The sequence below is a fragment of the Camelina sativa genome, chromosome 9 (genome assembly GCF_030686135.1).
Source record: "Camelina sativa cultivar CO46 ecotype springtype chromosome 9, ASM3068613v1".
Classification (NCBI taxonomy): Eukaryota; Viridiplantae; Streptophyta; class Magnoliopsida; order Brassicales; family Brassicaceae; genus Camelina; species Camelina sativa.
Genome location: NC_141888.1, coordinates 41,378,740 through 41,398,440, shown reverse-complemented (window position 1 = coordinate 41,398,440; position 19,701 = coordinate 41,378,740). Strand labels below are relative to the sequence as shown.

General features: G+C 38.2%; 2 protein-coding genes, 2 non-coding genes and 3 pseudogenes across 11 annotated transcripts; 2 read left to right on the top strand and 5 right to left on the bottom strand.

The window, feature by feature from the left end:
* Nucleotides 1–69: 69 nt before the first annotated feature.
* LOC147939351 (ATP-dependent DNA helicase Q-like 4B) lies at nt 70–8,082 on the top strand (annotated as a pseudogene). The gene is made up of 26 exons (XR_015567323.1): nt 70–346; nt 755–846; nt 950–1,105; nt 1,576–1,636; nt 1,876–2,268; nt 2,540–2,710; nt 2,796–2,926; nt 3,191–3,515; nt 3,594–3,725; nt 3,956–4,042; nt 4,165–4,292; nt 4,672–4,792; nt 4,903–5,053; nt 5,115–5,250; nt 5,322–5,445; nt 5,511–5,581; nt 5,696–5,764; nt 5,860–5,982; nt 6,069–6,227; nt 6,312–6,392; nt 6,557–6,718; nt 6,934–6,989; nt 7,205–7,316; nt 7,417–7,514; nt 7,595–7,672; nt 7,774–8,082. The product of XR_015567323.1 is annotated as an ATP-dependent DNA helicase Q-like 4B (transcript).
* A 294-nt stretch (nt 8,083–8,376) lies between these two features.
* On the top strand, nt 8,377–9,248 carry LOC147939350 (agamous-like MADS-box protein AGL97). The gene has a single exon (XM_087467774.1). The coding sequence runs from the start codon at nt 8,505–8,507 to the stop codon at nt 9,162–9,164; it is 660 nt and encodes a 219-aa protein (XP_087323900.1). The 5' UTR covers nt 8,377–8,504; the 3' UTR covers nt 9,165–9,248.
* A 178-nt stretch (nt 9,249–9,426) lies between these two features.
* Nucleotides 9,427–10,845, bottom strand: LOC104716010 (cytosolic sulfotransferase 18 pseudogene; annotated as a pseudogene). The gene has a single exon (XR_015565539.1). The product of XR_015565539.1 is annotated as a cytosolic sulfotransferase 18 pseudogene (transcript).
* A 1,283-nt stretch (nt 10,846–12,128) lies between these two features.
* LOC147939349 (small nucleolar RNA snoR114) lies at nt 12,129–12,214 on the bottom strand. The gene has a single exon (XR_015567716.1). It is a non-coding gene; the product is annotated as a small nucleolar RNA snoR114 (small nucleolar RNA).
* Nucleotides 12,215–13,249: 1,035 nt separating this feature from the next.
* LOC147939348 (cytosolic sulfotransferase 18 pseudogene) lies at nt 13,250–14,313 on the bottom strand (annotated as a pseudogene).
* A 603-nt stretch (nt 14,314–14,916) lies between these two features.
* Nucleotides 14,917–14,987, bottom strand: TRNAG-GCC (transfer RNA glycine (anticodon GCC)). Its single transcript has one exon. It is a non-coding gene; the product is annotated as a tRNA-Gly (tRNA).
* Nucleotides 14,988–15,163: 176 nt separating this feature from the next.
* On the bottom strand, nt 15,164–19,575 carry LOC104714418 (splicing factor U2af large subunit B). 6 transcript variants are annotated; one of them, XM_087464462.1, is made up of 14 exons: nt 19,123–19,328; nt 18,495–18,796; nt 18,270–18,422; nt 17,895–17,968; nt 17,788–17,825; nt 17,198–17,283; nt 17,048–17,095; nt 16,901–16,960; nt 16,726–16,786; nt 16,530–16,642; nt 15,998–16,444; nt 15,748–15,883; nt 15,584–15,651; nt 15,164–15,497 (listed from the first exon to the last, which is right to left on the bottom strand). In XM_087464462.1, exons 6-14 carry the CDS (start codon nt 17,231–17,233, stop codon nt 15,360–15,362), a joined length of 1,107 nt encoding a protein of 368 aa, XP_087320588.1. In that variant the 5' UTR covers nt 17,234–17,283; nt 17,788–17,825; nt 17,895–17,968; nt 18,270–18,422; nt 18,495–18,796; nt 19,123–19,328; the 3' UTR covers nt 15,164–15,359. The 6 variants fall into 6 exon arrangements, with proteins under 6 accessions (XP_087320588.1, XP_087320587.1, XP_087320583.1 ...); XM_087464461.1 differs by having other exon boundaries at nt 17,198–17,280; XM_087464457.1 differs by lacking the exon at nt 17,788–17,825 and having other exon boundaries at nt 19,123–19,575.
* Nucleotides 19,576–19,701: the final 126 nt, after the last annotated feature.

Sequence of the window (19,701 nt, the reverse complement as noted above, 5' to 3'; positions counted from 1 at the left end):
ACTTGGGCTTTGGGCTTAGGCCCATTAACAATTTTGCATTAAACCGATATGGAAATTAATTTTTTTTTTGAAATTCAAAATATATTTGTTTTTGATGTCTGTGAGAGACTCTCTGACTGGTGACTGTGAGGGGGAGAGAGAGAGAGAGAGTGAAGCCTTTTTAACAATCCCGCCATACCGAAATCGAAGAAAGCTGTAAATTGAAGAGACGCGCTCTTCCTTCTCTTCTCTCTCTAGCTTCGAGATCTTACCGGGAAAAAGTTTCGCCGCTCGATTTCATCGACGCCGGAGTTGAGTTTCGCTATTCCGCCGCAGAAGCAAGAGAGTTTTCCATCGATTTGAAATTGTAAGCTCGATCTTCCCAATTTCCCAGTTATTTTTAGGGTTTAGTTTGTTCGCTTTTTTTTTTCCTCACACCGATGCGTTTTTTGCCACCTGATGCGATTATGATTACTGCTGCTAAGTTTTTGTGTGTTTTGTTCGGTGTTCTGTGATTGTGTGTTAAGAGATGAATCTTCGTTATTCATAGTAAAATCGCTTCATCTCCGAGTTGGATAACTTCTTAGCTTCTCGATTTGGTTAGATTTCTTCGTTTTTCTATGCAGTTTTTGAAATTTTAATTTTCAAATTTCGTTGTAATTTTCATAGATTACACAGCTCAATTTCGGTACTATTGTATCTTCCAGTTGGTGATAGTATGCAATTTCATCAGATTCAACTAATCACAATGTGCGACTTCTTTTGTTTTTTTCAGTTCAAGTACAGTAAAATGGTGGTGACAAGAGGAGATAAATTTGCTGGAAGCTCTCTGGCATGTAAATCTATGATCGGTGCTAATAAAATGAGGCAAAATTGATCTTATCCCTGTCCAATGTTGGTTTTTATCACGGATCTTTTGTTTTAATCTTCCTGATTGATAATTCTGCTTTCTGATTGTTTTTAAATGCAGTGGGAGTCATCATCTCCCTCAAGTTAAAACAAATTGGTCGAAACATGCCAAGGCTTTTGAGTGTATACCATCCTTGAATAAGTTTATGAGCTCCAATTTCCTTTACTCTATAGAATGTCAAAAGCCAGGAAGAGATAGAGATATAGCTGCAACAAGGTATTGCAATATGTTCTTTTGAGGAACCATCAGCTCTTCTATCTTTTTGATGTTGTTCCTGTCTTTTCGTATCCCTGGGTCCAGTTCTGCTGTTATTTTGTTACTACTGAAGATTATATCACTTATAACTAACTCCCCTGACTTTAAGGATAGTGTTCCACCACGCTGTATCATCTAGCTTTTCTAGCATCGTTTGATTCTGTGTCACTGCTTGTTATGATTCTGGATATTGAGGTAGGATTGAGCTAGAATATGTGAAAATCCCCTAGTCAAATGTATGGATTCATTCTTTGGCTGCTTCCAACACCTCCAATTAAAAGAGAGCTAGTTGCTCATGATATCATCCTTTTACCTTTCTAGTAATGTCAATGTTTGAAACTCTTTTGAGGTTTTCTCAGTTGCCTTTAGGTATCAATTTATTGGCTGAAGTGGTCTACGTTATCTGAAAACTTGTTTCCCTCTATGTCTAGGTCAATTGAAAACATCTGTCCTCTAACTGTGCAAACTTTGGCACGGCCACAAATTGAAAAGGTATAATTGAAGGAAAAACTCTGATGGTAACTAAAATTTTGAATTATCCAATCCTATCGGCATGTTTGTTGTGGAAGAAATATTTCCATAGTCTACTTTCTTCCATTTCCTGTCTCTGAGTAAATAATTTAGGTGTCTGAATTCTGTTTTTTTTTTACGGATTGAACTTCCCCTGCCAGATAACCTTATTTGAGTTATTGTACATATATATAACTTGAGTTGTTATCCACTATTTTCAGGCTTGGTGTACTCTTATAAATCTCTCAATAAGTAAGACCTACCTGAGACCTGGCATTACTCCTGCAATTGATGATGGCAGCACTGATTGTTCATCTTCGACGAAAGGATCCATTATTAAAGTTACATCCACTGCTGATGGATCTTTCTACGCACACAATCATCCAGAGCATAGTCAACGGCGTGTAAGAGGCACTGCAAAATCGTTTGACAGTTTCTCCTCCTCTTCCGTAGGTGATGATAAAATAACTATTGGCAAGGCTCTACAGGTAAAGGATGAGATTAGAGATTCAGTAACCGGTTATAAATATACCAGTGGTATGGAGATGCCAACAATCAAAAATTCCACACACCCAGCTAGTCTTGATGAGATTGATTATGATGACATAATTGAGGTAATGTTCTCGATACAACTAGGGAACTGAACTTCTTTGAAATCTAAGTACTTTTCCATGTGAGCAAGAAACTTTATCTCAATTTATATTTGTGGTAACTCTCCGCCCTAGCCGAAAATGTAACATTATTACAAAGTTAGTTGGATACTCTAGACAGCTAACTTTGGAGTTGCACCATTTATCAGTGGATCTAGAAGGACATCTTTTCATATTTACTTCTGCGGAATGATAGAATAGATCACCTTTAATGTGTGCTAACTTTGGAGTGCAGATTATTGACGTAGACCAAATTGTGATGGAACACTACCATTCAACGTGTACCGCCCAACCATCAGTATCTAGTTTTACACCAATAGCTCCATCTGTGGATATATTTGCTTCCAGAAGAGAAGAGAAATGCTTGCCTCCTGAATTATGTTCCAACTGTAGTCATGGAATAAAGGTATGCCTACCAATTCTCTCACTTTCTCCAATTATTTCATAAACCAATTAGGTGTCTCATTTTGTTTGCTTTAATATCCACGCAGCTAGGGCTTTGTCCTGAAGCTTCCACCCATGTGGAACAAATGAAGGACACGCTGCTTGCAATATCTAATGAAATCCTGGACAATACTACTGGCCTGGGCCCTGATCATTTTGAACAGCTTCGTCAAAAGAGGTACGCATTCCCATCACCCATCAATTATGTTCCCTTTTTCTTTGATTTGTCCTTTTCAGAAAATAATTTAGCTTCTTTCAGAGGTTGTGACACATTCATTCACACAAAACTTGGAAATTATCCAGCTAGAAAGAATTAGGCCTAAAGAAACATCTGATAACATGTCTTCTTTTTTAATTTTATTTCGTTAATTGCATCACAACTAAGAGTATGCTGTGAGTTCTGACGTAGTTTCTAAGCTGTTGAGACTTGTATTGTTGGTAGGTTACTGTTGAAAAAGCAAATTCAGCAACTCGAAATCCTCATCCAGAATAAAGAAAGGCAAATATCTCAGTGTTCGGTGTTGACAGCTACTCAGACTCTGCAGTATGAAACATCTCAAACAACAAATCATCAGATGGTTTATGCGCAGACAGATTCTCGAGCTCACGTAAAAGAAGACTATTTATTTTCTGAAGATAGGAAGGGTATTTCATCCTGTCCTGTAGAGAGGGAACAAATTCCCGAGATTATAGATGTCACTTATACCGAGAGTTCAAATGAAAAAAAGTGGAGCAGTCGTGATTTTTCTTGGACGAAAAATCTTGAGGTGATTGTTTATCTGTCTTCCGCAGTTATTTTATTTACATCTCTCCTGTGTACTCATGTGCTACATTAAAATGATTAGGTCTATAACAAAATAGTGTTTGGAAACCACTCATTTCGACCCAACCAAAGAGAGATTATCAATGCTACAATGAGTGGTTGTGATGTTTTTGTTTTAATGCCAACTGGAGGGGGGAAAAGCTTGACATACCAGGTAACGACATCTTAACTGTTACTTTGAAATGCCATTGAAAATTTGTATTTCTGGTTTTTATTCTAACACAGATTTTCGCTTACATCCTGTAAAAAAAAAGATGACAGTGTCGAATTGTGTCCTAGGATAAAACTATTAGCTAGTATCTGTCCTGGTGGAAGTTATACTTCAGATAAGTTTCTCTGTATTAAGAACCTGAAAACGCCTTCGTAACACCTGTTTCTCTGCAGCTCCCTGCTCTGATCTGCGCAGGAATAACGTTAGTAATATCTCCACTTGTTTCACTCATTCAAGACCAGATAATGAACTTATTGCAGGTGAAGGCTTCAGCAACCCCAGATATGTTGTTTCTGTCGTCTATTTTATTTAACAGTTTTACACTTGTACTCAGAAATTTTGTCTTAATTTACACTTTGGTTTCTAAAATTCATGGCTATAGACCAATATACCTGCTGCTTCCTTAAGTGCTGGAATGGAGTGGGCTGAACAACTAGAGATCCTTCAGGAGCTGAGCTCTGAGAATTCTAAATACAAGTTACTGTATGTCACACCCGAAAAAGTGGCAAAGTGAGTCATTATTTTCTTTAGTTGTTGATTCTCAAAAAAATGTGGGTATTGAAAAATCCCACACCGGATAGGAGTGGAACAAGTCAAAGCCGTAGAAGGCCTAAGAACATCCAAACCCTTGAGATAGCTTTTGTGGTGACTGGTGAATGTTGCTCAAGAGTCTGTGGGCTTGATTTTGGCTCAATTCCCATCAGATTCTCTCCTGATATTAGATTTTTCTTGGATTAAATTATACTAGCTGGTGCTGTAATTTATTATCGCATTAGATACTGGCAGTAGTTTTTTGATAGAAGTCGTACATCTTATAATTCTAGGATTGGTTATTAGCAGAGATGTGGGAAAGTATTGCTAATAAGAAGCTTCTCTTTCTTGACTACAGAAGCGATTCCCTTTTAAGGCACCTTGAAAGCTTAAACTCCCGTAGTTTGCTTGCTCGATTTGTTATTGATGAAGCTCATTGCGTGAGTCAGTGGGGGCATGACTTTCGACCAGACTACCAGGTTAAGTCTATTTAAAGCTTAAAACAGACACTCCTTTACATTTCTCATTACTAGTTTGAAGAAACGTAACCTTCCTCTTTGTACTCCAAAAACAATGCTGCAACATGCAGGCTCTTGGTGTTCTGAAACAGAAGTTTCCTAATATTCCCGTCTTAGCTTTGACAGCTACTGCAACAGCCAGCGTAAAAGAAGATGTTGTGCAAGCTCTTGGTCTGGTTACTGTGTTGTGTTCCGGCAAAGTTTTAATCGCCCAAATCTATGGTTATGTACTGAAAATAGCTTAATACGAATTCTTCGTGTTGCTTACTAAAACACATTGCAGGTATTCTGTTGTGCCCAAGACAAATAAGTGTCTGGAAGATATTGACAGGTTTATCAAGGAAAACCATTTTGATGAATGTGGCATCATTTATTGTCTTTCAAGAATGGACTGTGAAAAAGTCACAGAAACATTGCGGGTAGGTCGTTTATTTGCCTTTCTCGTATCTTGTTAATATGGAAATGTTTACATATTGTGTTTCAAATTCAGGCGTTTGGCCATAAAGCGGCTTTCTACCATAGCAATATGGATCCTGGTAAACGTGCCTTTGTACAGAAAAAATGGAGCAAGGATGAAATCAATATAATATGTGCTACAGTGGCATTTGGAATGGGTAATGAATGGTCTCGGTCACTTTGATTGATTAAAGTTTGCTGCATGCTAACATTGATTTTTCAGGAATAAATAAGCCCGATGTTCGATTTGTCATTCATCACTCTCTACCAAAGTCCATAGAAGGCTATCATCAGGTGTGTTTTACTGAACATTTAATTATGAATATTCTTGTAAAGTGAGTTACATCAATCAAGTACAACGTTATAACAGCTAAAAACTCAGATAGGCTTACTTTGTTCTCATGCAAGGAATGTGGTCGTGCTGGTAGAGACGGCCAGAGGTCATCATGTGTTTTGTATTACAGTTATACTGATTATGTAAGTTGCATAAATCTGACACTATAATAAGTTACTACTCCGGAGGAATACCTACACGGCTACACTCATGGTCATGTTTGTGGTTATTTGTTCAGATTCGAGTGAAGTCTATGATTAGCCAAGGAGGACTTGGCCAAGGCCATATGACAACGGGATATAATCGTAAAGCAAGTTCAGGGAGGATGCTCGAATCGAACACTGAAAACCTTCTCCGCATGGTATTTTATTGGCAAGATTCCTTGTGTTTGGTTTCCAGGTTCTAACTCGGCTTGCTGAGATATATTTCCAAATTTTGCTGCTTCAGGTTAGTTACTGTGAAAATGAGGTGGATTGCCGACGTTTCTTACAGCTAGTTCATTTGGGAGAAAAATTTGATTCGACAAACTGCAAAAACACATGTGATAATTGTTCCAGCAGCAAAAATTTGATTGAAAAAGATGTAACTTTGATTGCAAGGCAACTGGTATAGAAATCATTTGAGTTCATCATGTATTGTACCTGCTGGATGTTGTATGGGGTAATGTACCACAATCTTTTGTGGCTATAGGTTGAACTGGTGAAGTTAACAGGAGAAAGGTTTTCGTCAGCTCATATTGTAGAACTCTACAGGGGATCCTTGAACCAGATGGTATGTGTGCTAACGACGCATTTATTTTTTTTTCTATTTCCATAACCTGTTAATTAGAACCATTGCTGTCTCATAAACAATGTGTACTTTAGTTCGCTGATGTCCTCAAGCCCATGAATCCTATCAGTTCACTGAACCACTTGTAATTGGCCTTCGGCTTTTAGGTCAAGAAACACAGACATGATACTTTGCACCTGCACGGAGCAGGAAAGCATTTGGCAAAAAGTGAAGCCTCTCGTATCTTGCACTATCTTGTGACAGAGGATATTCTTGCAGAGGGTGTAAGAAAAAGTGATCTGTATGGATCTGTATCGTCGTTGCTGAAGGTACATATCGAATTTCGCTTTTAAATATGTTTGTTTTTGTAAATAGAGATCTGTGTGGATATCTATCGCTGTTGCTGGATGGTTTTTTTTTTTTGGTGTAAAATATTGGTCTGTGTGCTTTCCGCTCTGGTTAATTTTGCTTAAGAATGAACGTGATGGTGTACAAATATATCTGTGTACAATGGTAACATCCATTTATCTATCTTTTTATATAGGTGAATAGATCAAAGGCTGCCTCACTTCTTTCTGGAGGCCAGACTATAACAATGAGGTTTGATTTTACACTCGAGATTTCTTTAGTATTTACATGAACTACTTGCAACCAAATCGGTGTCATCAATAGGTCAAACGTAAGGAAATGGTACTGGGGCACCAGAGCCTTAGGATTTCTGCCTGAAAATCGATCTGCTCTCATTGCAATGCCACTGCTGCTACTAATTGTTTTGATAAAGGTTAAGTTTAATGAGATTGACATATCTTTTACAGATTTCCTTCGACCGTGAAAGTGTTAAAGCCGAGCAAATCTGCAGCAAACCCAGCCAAAGTTATATTAAAGCAAACTACTCTTCCAATGGCAAATGCTGCCCCAAAAGATTCGGTATATCTTCTTGAATACTTGTTTTCCTTTTCTAGCTCAAAGATTAAACCACCACTCTTAATGGCTAAAGTCTGCTTCATTTTTCTCAATGTCGGGATAGAATCTCTCCGACAATTTGTTGACAGCCTTAAAAAAGCTTCGTACTGATATTGTCAAAGAATCCTCAGATGGAGTCATGGCGCCGTACCATATATTTGGGTAAGTTCATTATCTGTTTCATGACAATTTTTTGTTTCTTTCTCTGGTCGCAAGTAATATAAAAACCCCTGTGTTTGTAGCAATGCAACGCTTCAGCAGATAAGTAAACGTCTTCCTAAAACTAAAGAGGAACTCCTCGATATCAATGGTCTAGGAAAGTAAGTATCGTTAAGCTTTCTAAACTCTACTCTCTCTCTAACCAAAGCAATGAAACAAAACTTAGGGATTTGGTGATGTTTATCTTTCAAACTCTCAACAGAGCAAAGGTGAGCAAGTACGGAGATCGGTTATTGGAAACCATACAATCAACCATCAATGACCATAATAGAACAGGTCCTGGTTCCGGGAAGAGGAGAAGAGACGAGAACATTTGTCCGAATGTAGCAGACGATGATGATCCCGATTGGAGTGCGAGTAAGTCCCACAAAAAGGCATTGAAAAACAAAAAGTAACACGGTTAATAAGCTTTACTACAGGTTACCCAAAGAAAATAAGCTATAGAAAATATCTACCTTTACAAAAATTGTGATTATATAATTTTGTTGTATATGGCACGCTGCTAATTCCCATTTGTCCACGAGGTATGCACCTAGACCACCTGGCAAGCAACAGATTTGCCTATAGTTCCTTAGCCAGAGAGAGATTATGGACCGGGTTGTGATCCAGGGTTAGGTTAAGCAAATCTTTATACTTAAGCCACCATGTCCCATGAGCTGCGTTAACATATAAGATTCTTCCAAACAAATTAGAGTATTTCTTGGCTTGCAAGAATCCGTCTCTAAGGTAAGAGTTGGTTTTGTTTTTTACTCTTTTTTTCCGAGGTAAAGTAAGAAAGGAAAAAAATAAATAGAAAATAGTACTCTTGTGTATTTACGAAATTAGTAAAAAAGGTATTAAATTAGGAAACAGTCGATTATGGAAATTTTCCGAATAGAGAATCAAATCAGTAAATATGGGAGATGAAAAGAGTGCACTCGTATAAAGAGGACGATGCAAACAATCTCTGTCTGTGTGTGTAATTGTGTTTCTTTTCTTAGAATAGCAAATATGGGAGGCACAAAACGTAAGATCGAGATTGAGAACATCGAAAGGAAAGATAGGAAAACGGTTGCTTTCACAAAACGCAAAGAAGGTCTCTTCCGTAAAGCTTCAAAGCTCTGTCTTCTCTCTCCAGCCACTCGAATCGCAATCTTAGCGACTCCTCTTACTGCCAACTCTCACGCTTCATTCTACTCGTTAGGCCATCCCTCTGTTGATCACGTTGTCTCTACGCTGCTCAACGGCCAGCCTCCGGCAAACCAATTAGAGAACAACAGTTCATCAGGGTTAGGGTTTTGGTGGGAAGACAGAGGTTTTGACGTATCAGAGAACGTGGACGAGTTGAAAGAGGCGGTCGATGCTGTTTCTAGTATGTTGAATTATGCGAGGCTCCGGTTAGATGATGCCGTGAAGAGCAATCAAAGAGGTATGAATTTAGTGATTCATCAAGAGAAGGGGAAGGAGATTCTTCGGCTTGGCAACGAAGACACAAATCAGATTCACAAATTCGAACAAGGTGAAACTTCTGCTTCTGCGAGTTTGTTAAAGAACGAGGAGGATACTCTACACATCGATGATTATTTTACTGATTTCCACATTGATCCATTCTGATTCGATCAATCTACACAAATCATTTTGTTTTAGGATTTCTTTTTTATATAATTTTGTTGGTTCGGAATGAAGCTACGTACTAAACTAAAACAAGAATCTTGTTCAGTTTGATTGAAACTGATATACATAAAATAACAAAAAGAAAAAAAAAATTACGGTTTCTTTGTCGAACAACTTTAGTTATCAGTTATTTCTTGAGGTGTTGTCAGTAATAATTTAAGGAACTGTATAAAGGACCATCTATAATTAAAATTTAAAAACATGTAAAATATTTAATATTATTTATTTATAACAAGAGAAAGATACTAGTATTTTGCAAAGAATCAAGACTTTGCAAACACATCAATTTATCAAAGATGAATAATGGATACAAAACCAACATAGTTTGTTTATAAAAGCAGTACATTTTGGACAAAGCAGAAACGAGATTTCTTATTCTTGCCAATTTATAACTTAACCCATATATAATTAAAACTGAGAAAACGAAGGCACAGAAGGATGATGAGTCATTGCCCTGAACACAGACCCGATCATTTATCATGTTCAAGCAAACCAGAGCCCTTAAATTTCTCATGCATCAGTGCATCGATTCTTGCTGCCATATCCTGAGTCAGGTAGTTCTGCCAATCTCCGACCTTCCCCTTCCTGAAAAACGCGCTGTTCGGGAAATGAACACGAGGAATGTCCTCTCTGATTTTCTCCCCTTCGTTCACTTGAAGATTCTTCAACGTCTCGAAACTGGACATATTCACAACTTTCTCAACAACACCCTTCTTCTCTTCCTCTTCTGTGAATTCATACCCCATAAACTGAGCCAATCTCTTTACATACGGCAATGGATCAGCTCTCATTGTCTCGTACTTGAGGAACAAAACATGGTCTGGATTCTCTTGGTAAGCTTTCCAATACCCCAAAACATGGTCTAGATAAGGACCATACATAGAAACACCTTGACAGAACATATCAAAAGACTCCTCAAGAGTAGTGAGAGGGCCAAAGTCTAACCTCTGCTTTTGGAAGAAAGTCCACATGGAGATGAAAGTGTCCTTTGGGTCTCTCCATATGTAAACCATCTTACAACCCGATTTGGCTACAGATTTTGGTAGTAACCCGTGCGGGATATGAGTCGAAAACAGAGTGTTTCCTTTGTCTTTGATAACATCAACTTGAGGGAAGAAAGCAAATTCGCTCTCAATGTAAGGAACAAGCTCATGAGGGTTACGTTTTAGGAGAGGGTTAGAAGAATCCTCGAAGCGAGATCGAGTGACGATGGCGAAAGTTAGAGCCTTGAGCCAAGTGGTACCTGTCTTGATGGAGCTACAAATGAGGAAGTCAATGGATCGCGCTTGGAAGAACTCTTGCCCGTAAAGGCAACCTTCTAGATGAGGCTGTGCGAACCAGTAACCACCATACTCGATCATCGGAGCATTTGCTTTCCAACCTTTCGTGTGAGGAAAGGTGGCAATTAGGTCTTGGTACCGTTTCTGATTCTTCTCGAACTCTGTTGGCTCTCTCTCGACCTCGTGGTGGCTCGGTACGGTAGTGTATGATTCCATTGGAGATAGAGAAAGAGGATATGAAGGGGTGGTATTGATTTGAGATTTATATAGATTTTTGAAGAGTTCAACAAAATCATTAAAATTGAATAAGTGAAAAAATTGTTAAAGGTTGCTAGAGAGTTTTGTTAATTAGTTTTCTAAAATATTCTTGTATTTTTATGATATTTTCCATGACTTTATTTTGTAAAGAAAATATCTAAAATCATGAACCAATAACATAATAATTTAATTCATTAACAAATCCTAGATTCTTTTGTTTTAATTGAATAACACAAAACTTTTAATGATTTTATAAAAGTCTGAATCCAATAATCCAGATTTGTTAAGAATTTAAATAATTTTTTACAAATCACAAACTAATAACACTAAACTTTAACAGAGTTTAATAAAATCTTGATCTAATAACAACAAATTCTACATAACATTTAAAATTTTTGAAACTCTATTCAAATCTTAAACTAATAATGTTGTGTTATATGTTGAAGATGAATGCTACAAAAGATTTGGTTTGGGTTTAGTCTTGAAACTGCTTTACCAGTTATATTAAGGACAGTAATCTCTAATACCCCTATTCATCAAAACAATTTCTCAAAAACCCCTCAATGGTAAAAAGACAATATTACCCTTAATGAAGATTGTTAAAGATTAAATATAACTAAATCGGTAAATGTTCAACGAAAAACACAATAGCTCAGTGGTTGCGAGTTCCATGCGCACCCGCGCGCCCAGAGTTCGAATCCCACTATGCGAGGTACAACTAGGGTGCAACTGGTACAACTAGGGTGCGACGGGTACAACTAGGGTGTGATGGGTACAACTGGAGGTACAACTAAGGGATATCCAGTTGTAGTTGTACGTTCAGTTTTCTTTTCAAAATTGTTAGAGGGTAGTTTCGTCATTTCATTAAAGAAGGGGGTAGTGAGAATAAGTGGAGGTGATGCAGAAAAGAATTTCTGGTATAAGAGCACCAGAGAATTAAATCCGTTATATTAATGAATAAATATTGTAACGTAAGTAAGCCATCGAAAATGCCGCCTATCCTTTAATCTCAGCAATTAGATATCAGGAAATCTTGAATTCAGGACATTTATTGGGTAAAACTTTTCTCTAAGAGATAGGGTAACGTATCTTCATACATGTAACATGTGTTAACACTCTATTGAGATAGTACATATATTATAAAGAATCAGATTACTAAGCTAACCAACGTTATAAAGCAGGGGCTTGCTCATAAAAACCACCGGAACACCCCTGGACCATCTATCGAGAGAGATAGACTTGCCCCATGCCACAAGTCCAACAAGCTGTTTAATTATATACTGATGTCTTGAGAAGCAAGTTTCTAGTTAAGTAAACGCATCCATCCAAGCCACGTAAAAGAAAAAAAAAGAAAAGAAAAAAAGAACAGCTCAGACAAGGCCATATCTCATCTGATAAATCAGAAGAATGCGAAGGACCCAACCAACGCTGAAGCCATTTTCTTCACAGCTCTGCACCAGCCACGATTCGAACCCTGGCCTTTAACTGTGGCAGATTACTAACCTACCACTAGACCACTAGTGCTACTTGTCTATCTTTCTTTTCTGTTTATTTATTATAAGACTACAATATTCCAAATTAAGTTAGTGCTGGGCACGGAACGGGTACCCTTTAATTTTCTTCGACCCTTTACTCGTCCCGACTCTAACGGGTAACAGAAAAAATTTACTCATACTCGACCCTTAAATAATGGGTACCCGGAGAAACGGGTACCCGGTAAAAAATAGTTAACCCTTTACTCGTCCCGACCCTTTATTATTACCCGGAAAACAAGTACCCGATAAAAAAATGTTAATAATCGCAATAACAATTTTATCTTTTGAAATCCAAAAAATGAAAAATTCATAAATTTATGCAATATATAGTTCCAAAATTATAAAATTACGAATTTTGAAAATAAAAATAATATATTAATTCAGTTAGGCTAAGTTGAACTTAGGTTTTAACTCTAACTCTATAAATTAATAATAAATAATAATAATAATAATAATACAAAATATTAACGGGTATTTACGGGTCGGGTAGCAAAACGGGTAAAGGGCCGAGTAACGGGACGGGTATTGAAAACTAAACTAATACCCTATACTCGTCCCTTACACACGGGTAATATAAATATAATACCCTTTACTTGACCCTAAAGCTGCGGGTACCCTTTCTTTTGGGACGGGTATGAGCCGAGTAACGGGTCGAGTACGGGTAACGGGTATTAGTGCCCAGGCCTACTCACAGTGGAAGTAAAGGAAACCAAATATAATAAGCTTTTAGATACTAGTGTATATACATTTTGTATAGAATAGAATCAAGACGTTGCACACGCATTCAAAGATAACCAAAGTCCTTTGTTTATAGAAACAGTACATTTGGTGAAAACAGAAACAACATATATTCATGACGATAAATAACTTAACACGCATGTAGAATCAACCTCACAAAGAAAGAAACAAAAACATATAATGATTATTAGTCATCGCCGAGAACACGACCCGGTCATTTATCATGTTCAAGCAAACCAGAGCCCATAAATTTCTCATACATCAGTCCATCGATTCGAGCTGCCATCTCCGGAGTCAGGTAGTTGTGCCAATCTCCGACCTTCTCCTTCCTGAAATAAGCACTGTTCGAGAAATGAACCTAAGGAATGTCTTCTCTGATTTTCTCCCCTTCATTAACTTCAAGACTCTTTAACGTTTCAAAACTGCAAAGATTCACAACTTTTTCAACAACTCCTTTCTTCTCTTCCTCAGCTGTGAATCCATAACCCATAAACTGAGCCAATCTCTTCACATACGGCAATGGATCAGCTCTCATTGTCTCGTACTTGAGGAACAGAATCTGATCTGGATTCTCTTGGTAAGTTTTCCAATACCCCATGACATGATCTAGATAAGGACCGAACACAGAAACACCACGACAAATAACATATCAAAAGACTCCTCAAGAGTAATGAGAGGGCCTAAGTGTGACCTTTGCTTTTGGAAGAAAGTCCACATGGATATGAAAGTGTCCTTCGGGTCCCTCCAGATGTAAACCATCTTACAACCAGATTTCGCAACAGAGTCCGGTAATAACCCGTGTTGTACATGAGTGGAAAACAGAGTGTTTCCTTTGTCTTTGATAACATCAACTTGAGGGAAGAAAGCAAATTCGTTCTCAATGAAAGGAACAAGCTCATGAGGGTTACATTTTAGGAGAGGGTTGAAGGGATCGTCCAAGCGAGATCGATTGATGATGGCGAAAGTTAGAGCCTTGAGCCAAGTGGTACCTGTCTTTGCGGAGCTACAAATGAGGAAGTCAATGGACCGCGCTTGGAAGAACTCTTGCGCGTAAAGGCAACCTTCCAGAAGAGGTTGTACGAACCAGCAGCCACGGTACTCAATCAACGGAGCTTTAGGTCTCCAGCCTTTCATGTGAGGAAAGGTGGCAATTAGGTCTTGGTACCGTTTCTGATTCTTCTTGAACTTTGTTGGCTCTGTCTCAGCCTCGTCGTGGTGGCTAGGTACTGTTTTGTGTGATTCCATTGGAGAGAGCGAAAGATGATTTGAGGAACTCATGTTGTCTTCTCTTGGATATGAATTTTGGTTTGTGTCCTGATAATACATATATATATATATGTAACTATAACATCCAAAGTGTCACCTATCCTTAATCTCAGCCATAAGTCTCAGGGAATCTTCAGTTAAATCCTCTATCATTTATAAAATTCAACCAATAGAAAAAATACTCACTTATTCAAATAGTTATAAACTATTAAATTAATAGAAACTCTATAAACTATGAGTAGAAAATCTAATAAATTAAAACAAACAAAGAAACCTAAAAACGTTCTATATTTGGGACCAAAGGAGACCATATGTGTCAAGATAGATAGAGTTGGCCCTAAGACCCTTTGCTAGGATTACCAGGATAGTAACAGTTAAGTAAACTTCCCAAAAGCCACCACGTCTCACAAGCTGTTACTATTAGCATAAACAACTCAATATATACTACTGATGTCTTGCATAGCAAGAATCGGATATTGAATTACTAGGTCTGCAACTATAAAACTCATGCATTAGAAAAGAAAAAAAGAGAGCTCAGAGTCGAGGCTATCAATCTGAAAAGTCAGAAGAATGCGAAGGACCCAACCTACGCTTGCCAATTTCTTCACAGCTCAATGCACCAGCCGGGAATCGAACCCGGGTCTGTACCGTGGCAGGGTACTATTCTACCACTAGACCACTGGTGCTACTTGCTTAACTGATCCTTCTTTATTTATTTATTACATATTTCAAAGTACAAGTTGAACAAAAGGAGTAAGTAAACTTATTAACCTTTTTTGATGGTCTCTGCTATGCATTTTGTATGTAAATTGTTGTTGTTAGATCTTTTAACTTGTTAGACAAAAACATTAAACTTTAGTAATGAAACCAAAAACACACGATTGATTGGTGCCTGGATAAGTACACATTCATTCATACTCTTGCAGTCATTTTCTAGACAAACAAAATATCTCTCTTTAGTAGAGAGACCTTAACATGTAAAAAAAAAAAACATTCAAACTTGTTTGTTGCTAAGAGATCCAAACTAAAGCTTAAGAAGAAGACGTTAATTAGATAGCTCAATCTTCGTAGTCGCCTTGCGCATACTTGTTTTCAGGGTAATACACAGCCACCACTTGGTTTCCTCCAAATTTTCTTCCATTCATCCCTGATCTGGCCTTTGATGAGCCATCCACATCCGCATACTCCAAGAATACCTGCATTAATATATATTATCATTAGAGTATGCATTTATATATGAATTTACTAGACGTTGCCTTGTCTCTGGGAATTGAAACCTAACCTTTCCAACTCCTGGTGTTGGATCATGATCTGGATTAGGCCTTGGAATCACAACGTTCACCAAGTTACCTGCACACACACAACAAAAAATTATCAAAGTTGATTTGGACCATGTAAAAAAAAGCCTGAGTATGTGCTATGGTAAAATGTCGTCGAATTGCTTACCGAATTTTCCACCTTCTGTTCTCATGTCCTCCATTATGTCTGCATATTCTTCATCGTCTCTAAGATCATCAGCTGTAACCACTTGAGTCAAACAGACAATCTTGGTGGGAGTACCTCCAGGTTGTAACATAAGCCTCTGCTACAATAAGATTTAATTAGTCATCTTCTAGATAGAATGAATGCAAAACGATTTACAGAAACGATCTATAACGAAAACAGACAATCAAGCAAATGAATTTGAATCCTTCACCTGAAAAGCAATCTGTTGTTGGGCATGTAGTAAGATTTCTTCTTGCTCGGGTTTAGGTTGAACTGCTCCCTGGATTGCACGCCTAACTGTAAGTGTCTTATCACCCATCTTAATTCCGTTTAGAGCAGCACATGCAATATCTGTTACTGAAGGATCTTGGTATACACAGAACGCATATCCCTTCGAATTTCCAGTTTCCCTGTCTTTGACCAAGTTGAAACCTCTTAGGGGCCCAAAAGACTCTAAAAGCTCCCTGATCTGTGTCTCTGTGAAGTAATAAGGAAGCCCGCCCACGAAAATGCGGTCAGGACCCTCAAGCCCACCAGTAGACCCCGAAGACAATCCAACAGCCGCCAAGTTGAGGCTGGGATTAGGCTGGCTCGGACCAAGAGATGCAGCAAGGGACGGGTTATAGTCAGTTGGCCTCCTCACCTTTACAGGAACTCCCTGGAGATGCTCAAAGCTATGATTTCAGTACACAATACAGACTGTAACTAATAAAAGCCAAATTGTACAAGAGATAATGAATCACCTCTAATATAATGCCATCTAATGCCATTGCGTTACTAGCCTCCTCAACAGATCTCATCTCCACAAAAGCGAATTTCTTTTCATGGTTTATATAAACATTGACCACCGCATCACCTATGTATAAGAAATCCCAAAAGGATGAGCACTCTAGACATGGCAGTAACCTTGAACAAAAAAAATAATGAACTTTTCAGTACCTGGCCCAGCGGTATTTCCCCCAATGGCCGACATCACTTGGCTAAAGAACGTTGCCACCGACTAGAACATGGAAACCCATTCTTAGTAATTCATATAATGGACATTGCCAATGGCTTAGCTAGACCATAATAAACAAAAAGTCACAAAGCCTTAAAACAAGACATAATAACAAACCTGTTCATTTGCAGTTGGTGGAAGGCCACCAACATAGACTCGCCGAGCATGCCTAGTTGCCTACGATCATAATACATTTTAGGAGGAATATTATGACAAATGGTGACGAACCTAAGAATAAGATAGACTGATAGTGATAGATTTTACCTGCTGAGTCATTGCCTGAACCGGCATCACAGGAAGAGCGCCAAGTTGCTAGATGAAATGAAAATATGAGAAGTTATGAGCATGTTCGCATCAAACAGAAGAATAGAGGAACATCTAGATAACAAAGAAGCAAAGAGTACGGATTTATACCTGACCAGGGACCATGGGGAACATGTTGGAGAACATCCCTGAAATAGTAGCAGCAGTTGGGAGTGGGACACTAGGAACCTGGCCTGCTAGGTAATATGGTAAGTGTCATTTAATGTTCTTTAGACCATTATTATGTTTCCCAGAGGAGTAGACCTACCAATAAGTACAAAGCTACAAATAACAACTTCCTACCAGCAAAACCGAACCGTAAATATATCCCAACAACTTATGAATATTAAGGATTATTCGTTTTGCGTTGTCAAAATTTGTAAGGCTAGAAAACAGGCATATAGTTGCCAGTTGAAGATGAAAAATACCCATGACAACCGTTGCACTGATTCCTCCTTGTACAATTAAAGCTAGAGAGGCCGGCTCAATGTCAGCATAATGGGGCAACTAACCCAACATAGCCTTCTTACTACAAAAAGACAAGACACAGAAACAAACAAACACCACCAAAAAAAGACAAAACAAAAAACTTCTCAGTTCCAAAACCACTTCACCAGGCAACAAAAATAACACGACATCCTACAAAGAAAGTAAGACTTTAAAGTCCTCTGTTCACGAGTAAAACAATAAACGCAGCTTACCAAAATCACAGCGTGTAATTGATTATGATCTTTCCAAACTACGTAAAACCAAAAACAACAAGCAGTTAAGAAATATAATAATGTTGAGTAGATGATGAAGCATATACCTGCAGCAGCAACAGCAGTAGCAGCTAACATTGCAGAAGCAGGGGGCGCCATATCAAATCCACTAACCCTCTTGCTGAAAGAGCAAAAAATAAGCGGTCAGATATCAGTCGAAGCAACTACGAAAAAATAATGCCTCAACTAAACCTAAGAAACACACATAAACATCAACAACCCAGATCACACTAAGTTTTCCCTTCGTACATAAGTGCATTCCCAAATATGATAATACAACTGCAAATAAACCTCAAGAACAAAGATTTTCTACATACCAATACAGCTTATACAGTTTATTTGATATGATATCTATGACATTGCAATGTCGCCACAAAAATAAATTTGTTATAACAAATAAAAATAACAGAGAACACAGGTACCTCTTTGATCTTGACCGTGATCGTGAGCGAGAACGTGATCTATGTTCAGACCTATGCCTATGTTCTGACCTTGACCTACGTTCAGAGCGGCTCCTTGACCGAGAGCGTGAGCGTCGCCTGTGCCTCTCCTCTCTGTCTCGATCGCGAGACCTCCTATAAATAAATGGTGACATCTTCAACTTAAATTTAAAACAATCTAAAGACATTGCAACACACAGTCAGTACCTGTCACGGTCTCGACTTCTGCGATGAAGATGATGATCATCATCCAAATCATCTCTCTCACGTTCCCTTTTCTCACTACGTTCTCTGCTACGGTCCCTATGACGATCTCTATGATGGCGGTCTCGTTCCCTATCCTTACTCTTCTCCCTATCTCTGTCTCTATCTCTGCTCTTCTCCCTACCTCTGTCTCTGCTCTTCTCCCTTTCACGATCCTTATCTTTGTCTCTGTCTTTGTCACGTCCTTTTTCCTTGTCTTTCTCCTTGCTTCTTGAAGAATCCTTTTCAAGATCATCAGATTCCTCCTGGAAACAAATTTCAAATTGTATATAATATCACTCTAAAGAGCATATATGATCACTTGACATGATACTATGGTATCTATAAAGCAAGAGGCTCAAACCAATGCATATATACTCAAATTCAACTCTTTACAAAGCTAAATCATCTCCTAAATTCAGAAAAATAACTTAAATCACAGTATCAAATCCAGATTTCAACAAAACAAAAGAGGCAGAACATGAAATTTGTACCAAATTACAACTATTATGACTACCCGTCCAAACATAACAAGAAGCCTGGAAGCTACAGAATCGAAGAGAAGGATATGTAAAGGATCAAGTGTACATACTCGAGACTTGGAGTCCTCGTGACCATCCTCGCCACCAAGGGACTGAAAAGGCGAACTCTTCAGAGCTATGTAGTCCTCGTTGTTGTTGCTGTTATTGATTGCGGTGGAGACAGCGACGCCATCTCCGTTACCTTCGTAACTCATCATCCACTCTCGTAGAAGTCTCTTCGTCGATTCGCTGAGTCTGATTGTATGAAGAAAACCCTAAGGGATTCTAATGGAGGATGAATTAAATTATGAAGAAGATTCTAGCACGAGGAAGAAATTAAGGGTATTACTGTAAATTGAACATAGTATTTATCGTAAACGGGCTTATAATACTTAATGGGCTTATCAGATGTAGTTGGGCCATTTGATATTGTTGTTCGCTACTCCAAATACAAAAGCGAATAATGACGCAAAAATAATCTTTTGCAAGATGTTTTATATTGTTTTCAAATTTCAAAAGGTTAAAGACTGAGTTAGTTTTCATATGTTGATTTGAAGTTAAATTAAGGGACCGACGGAGTGGAAGATATTCCGTTTTCTAGTGAAAACAAGTCAACCTAACAGTACTTGCCGGTCCATACACTATCCCTA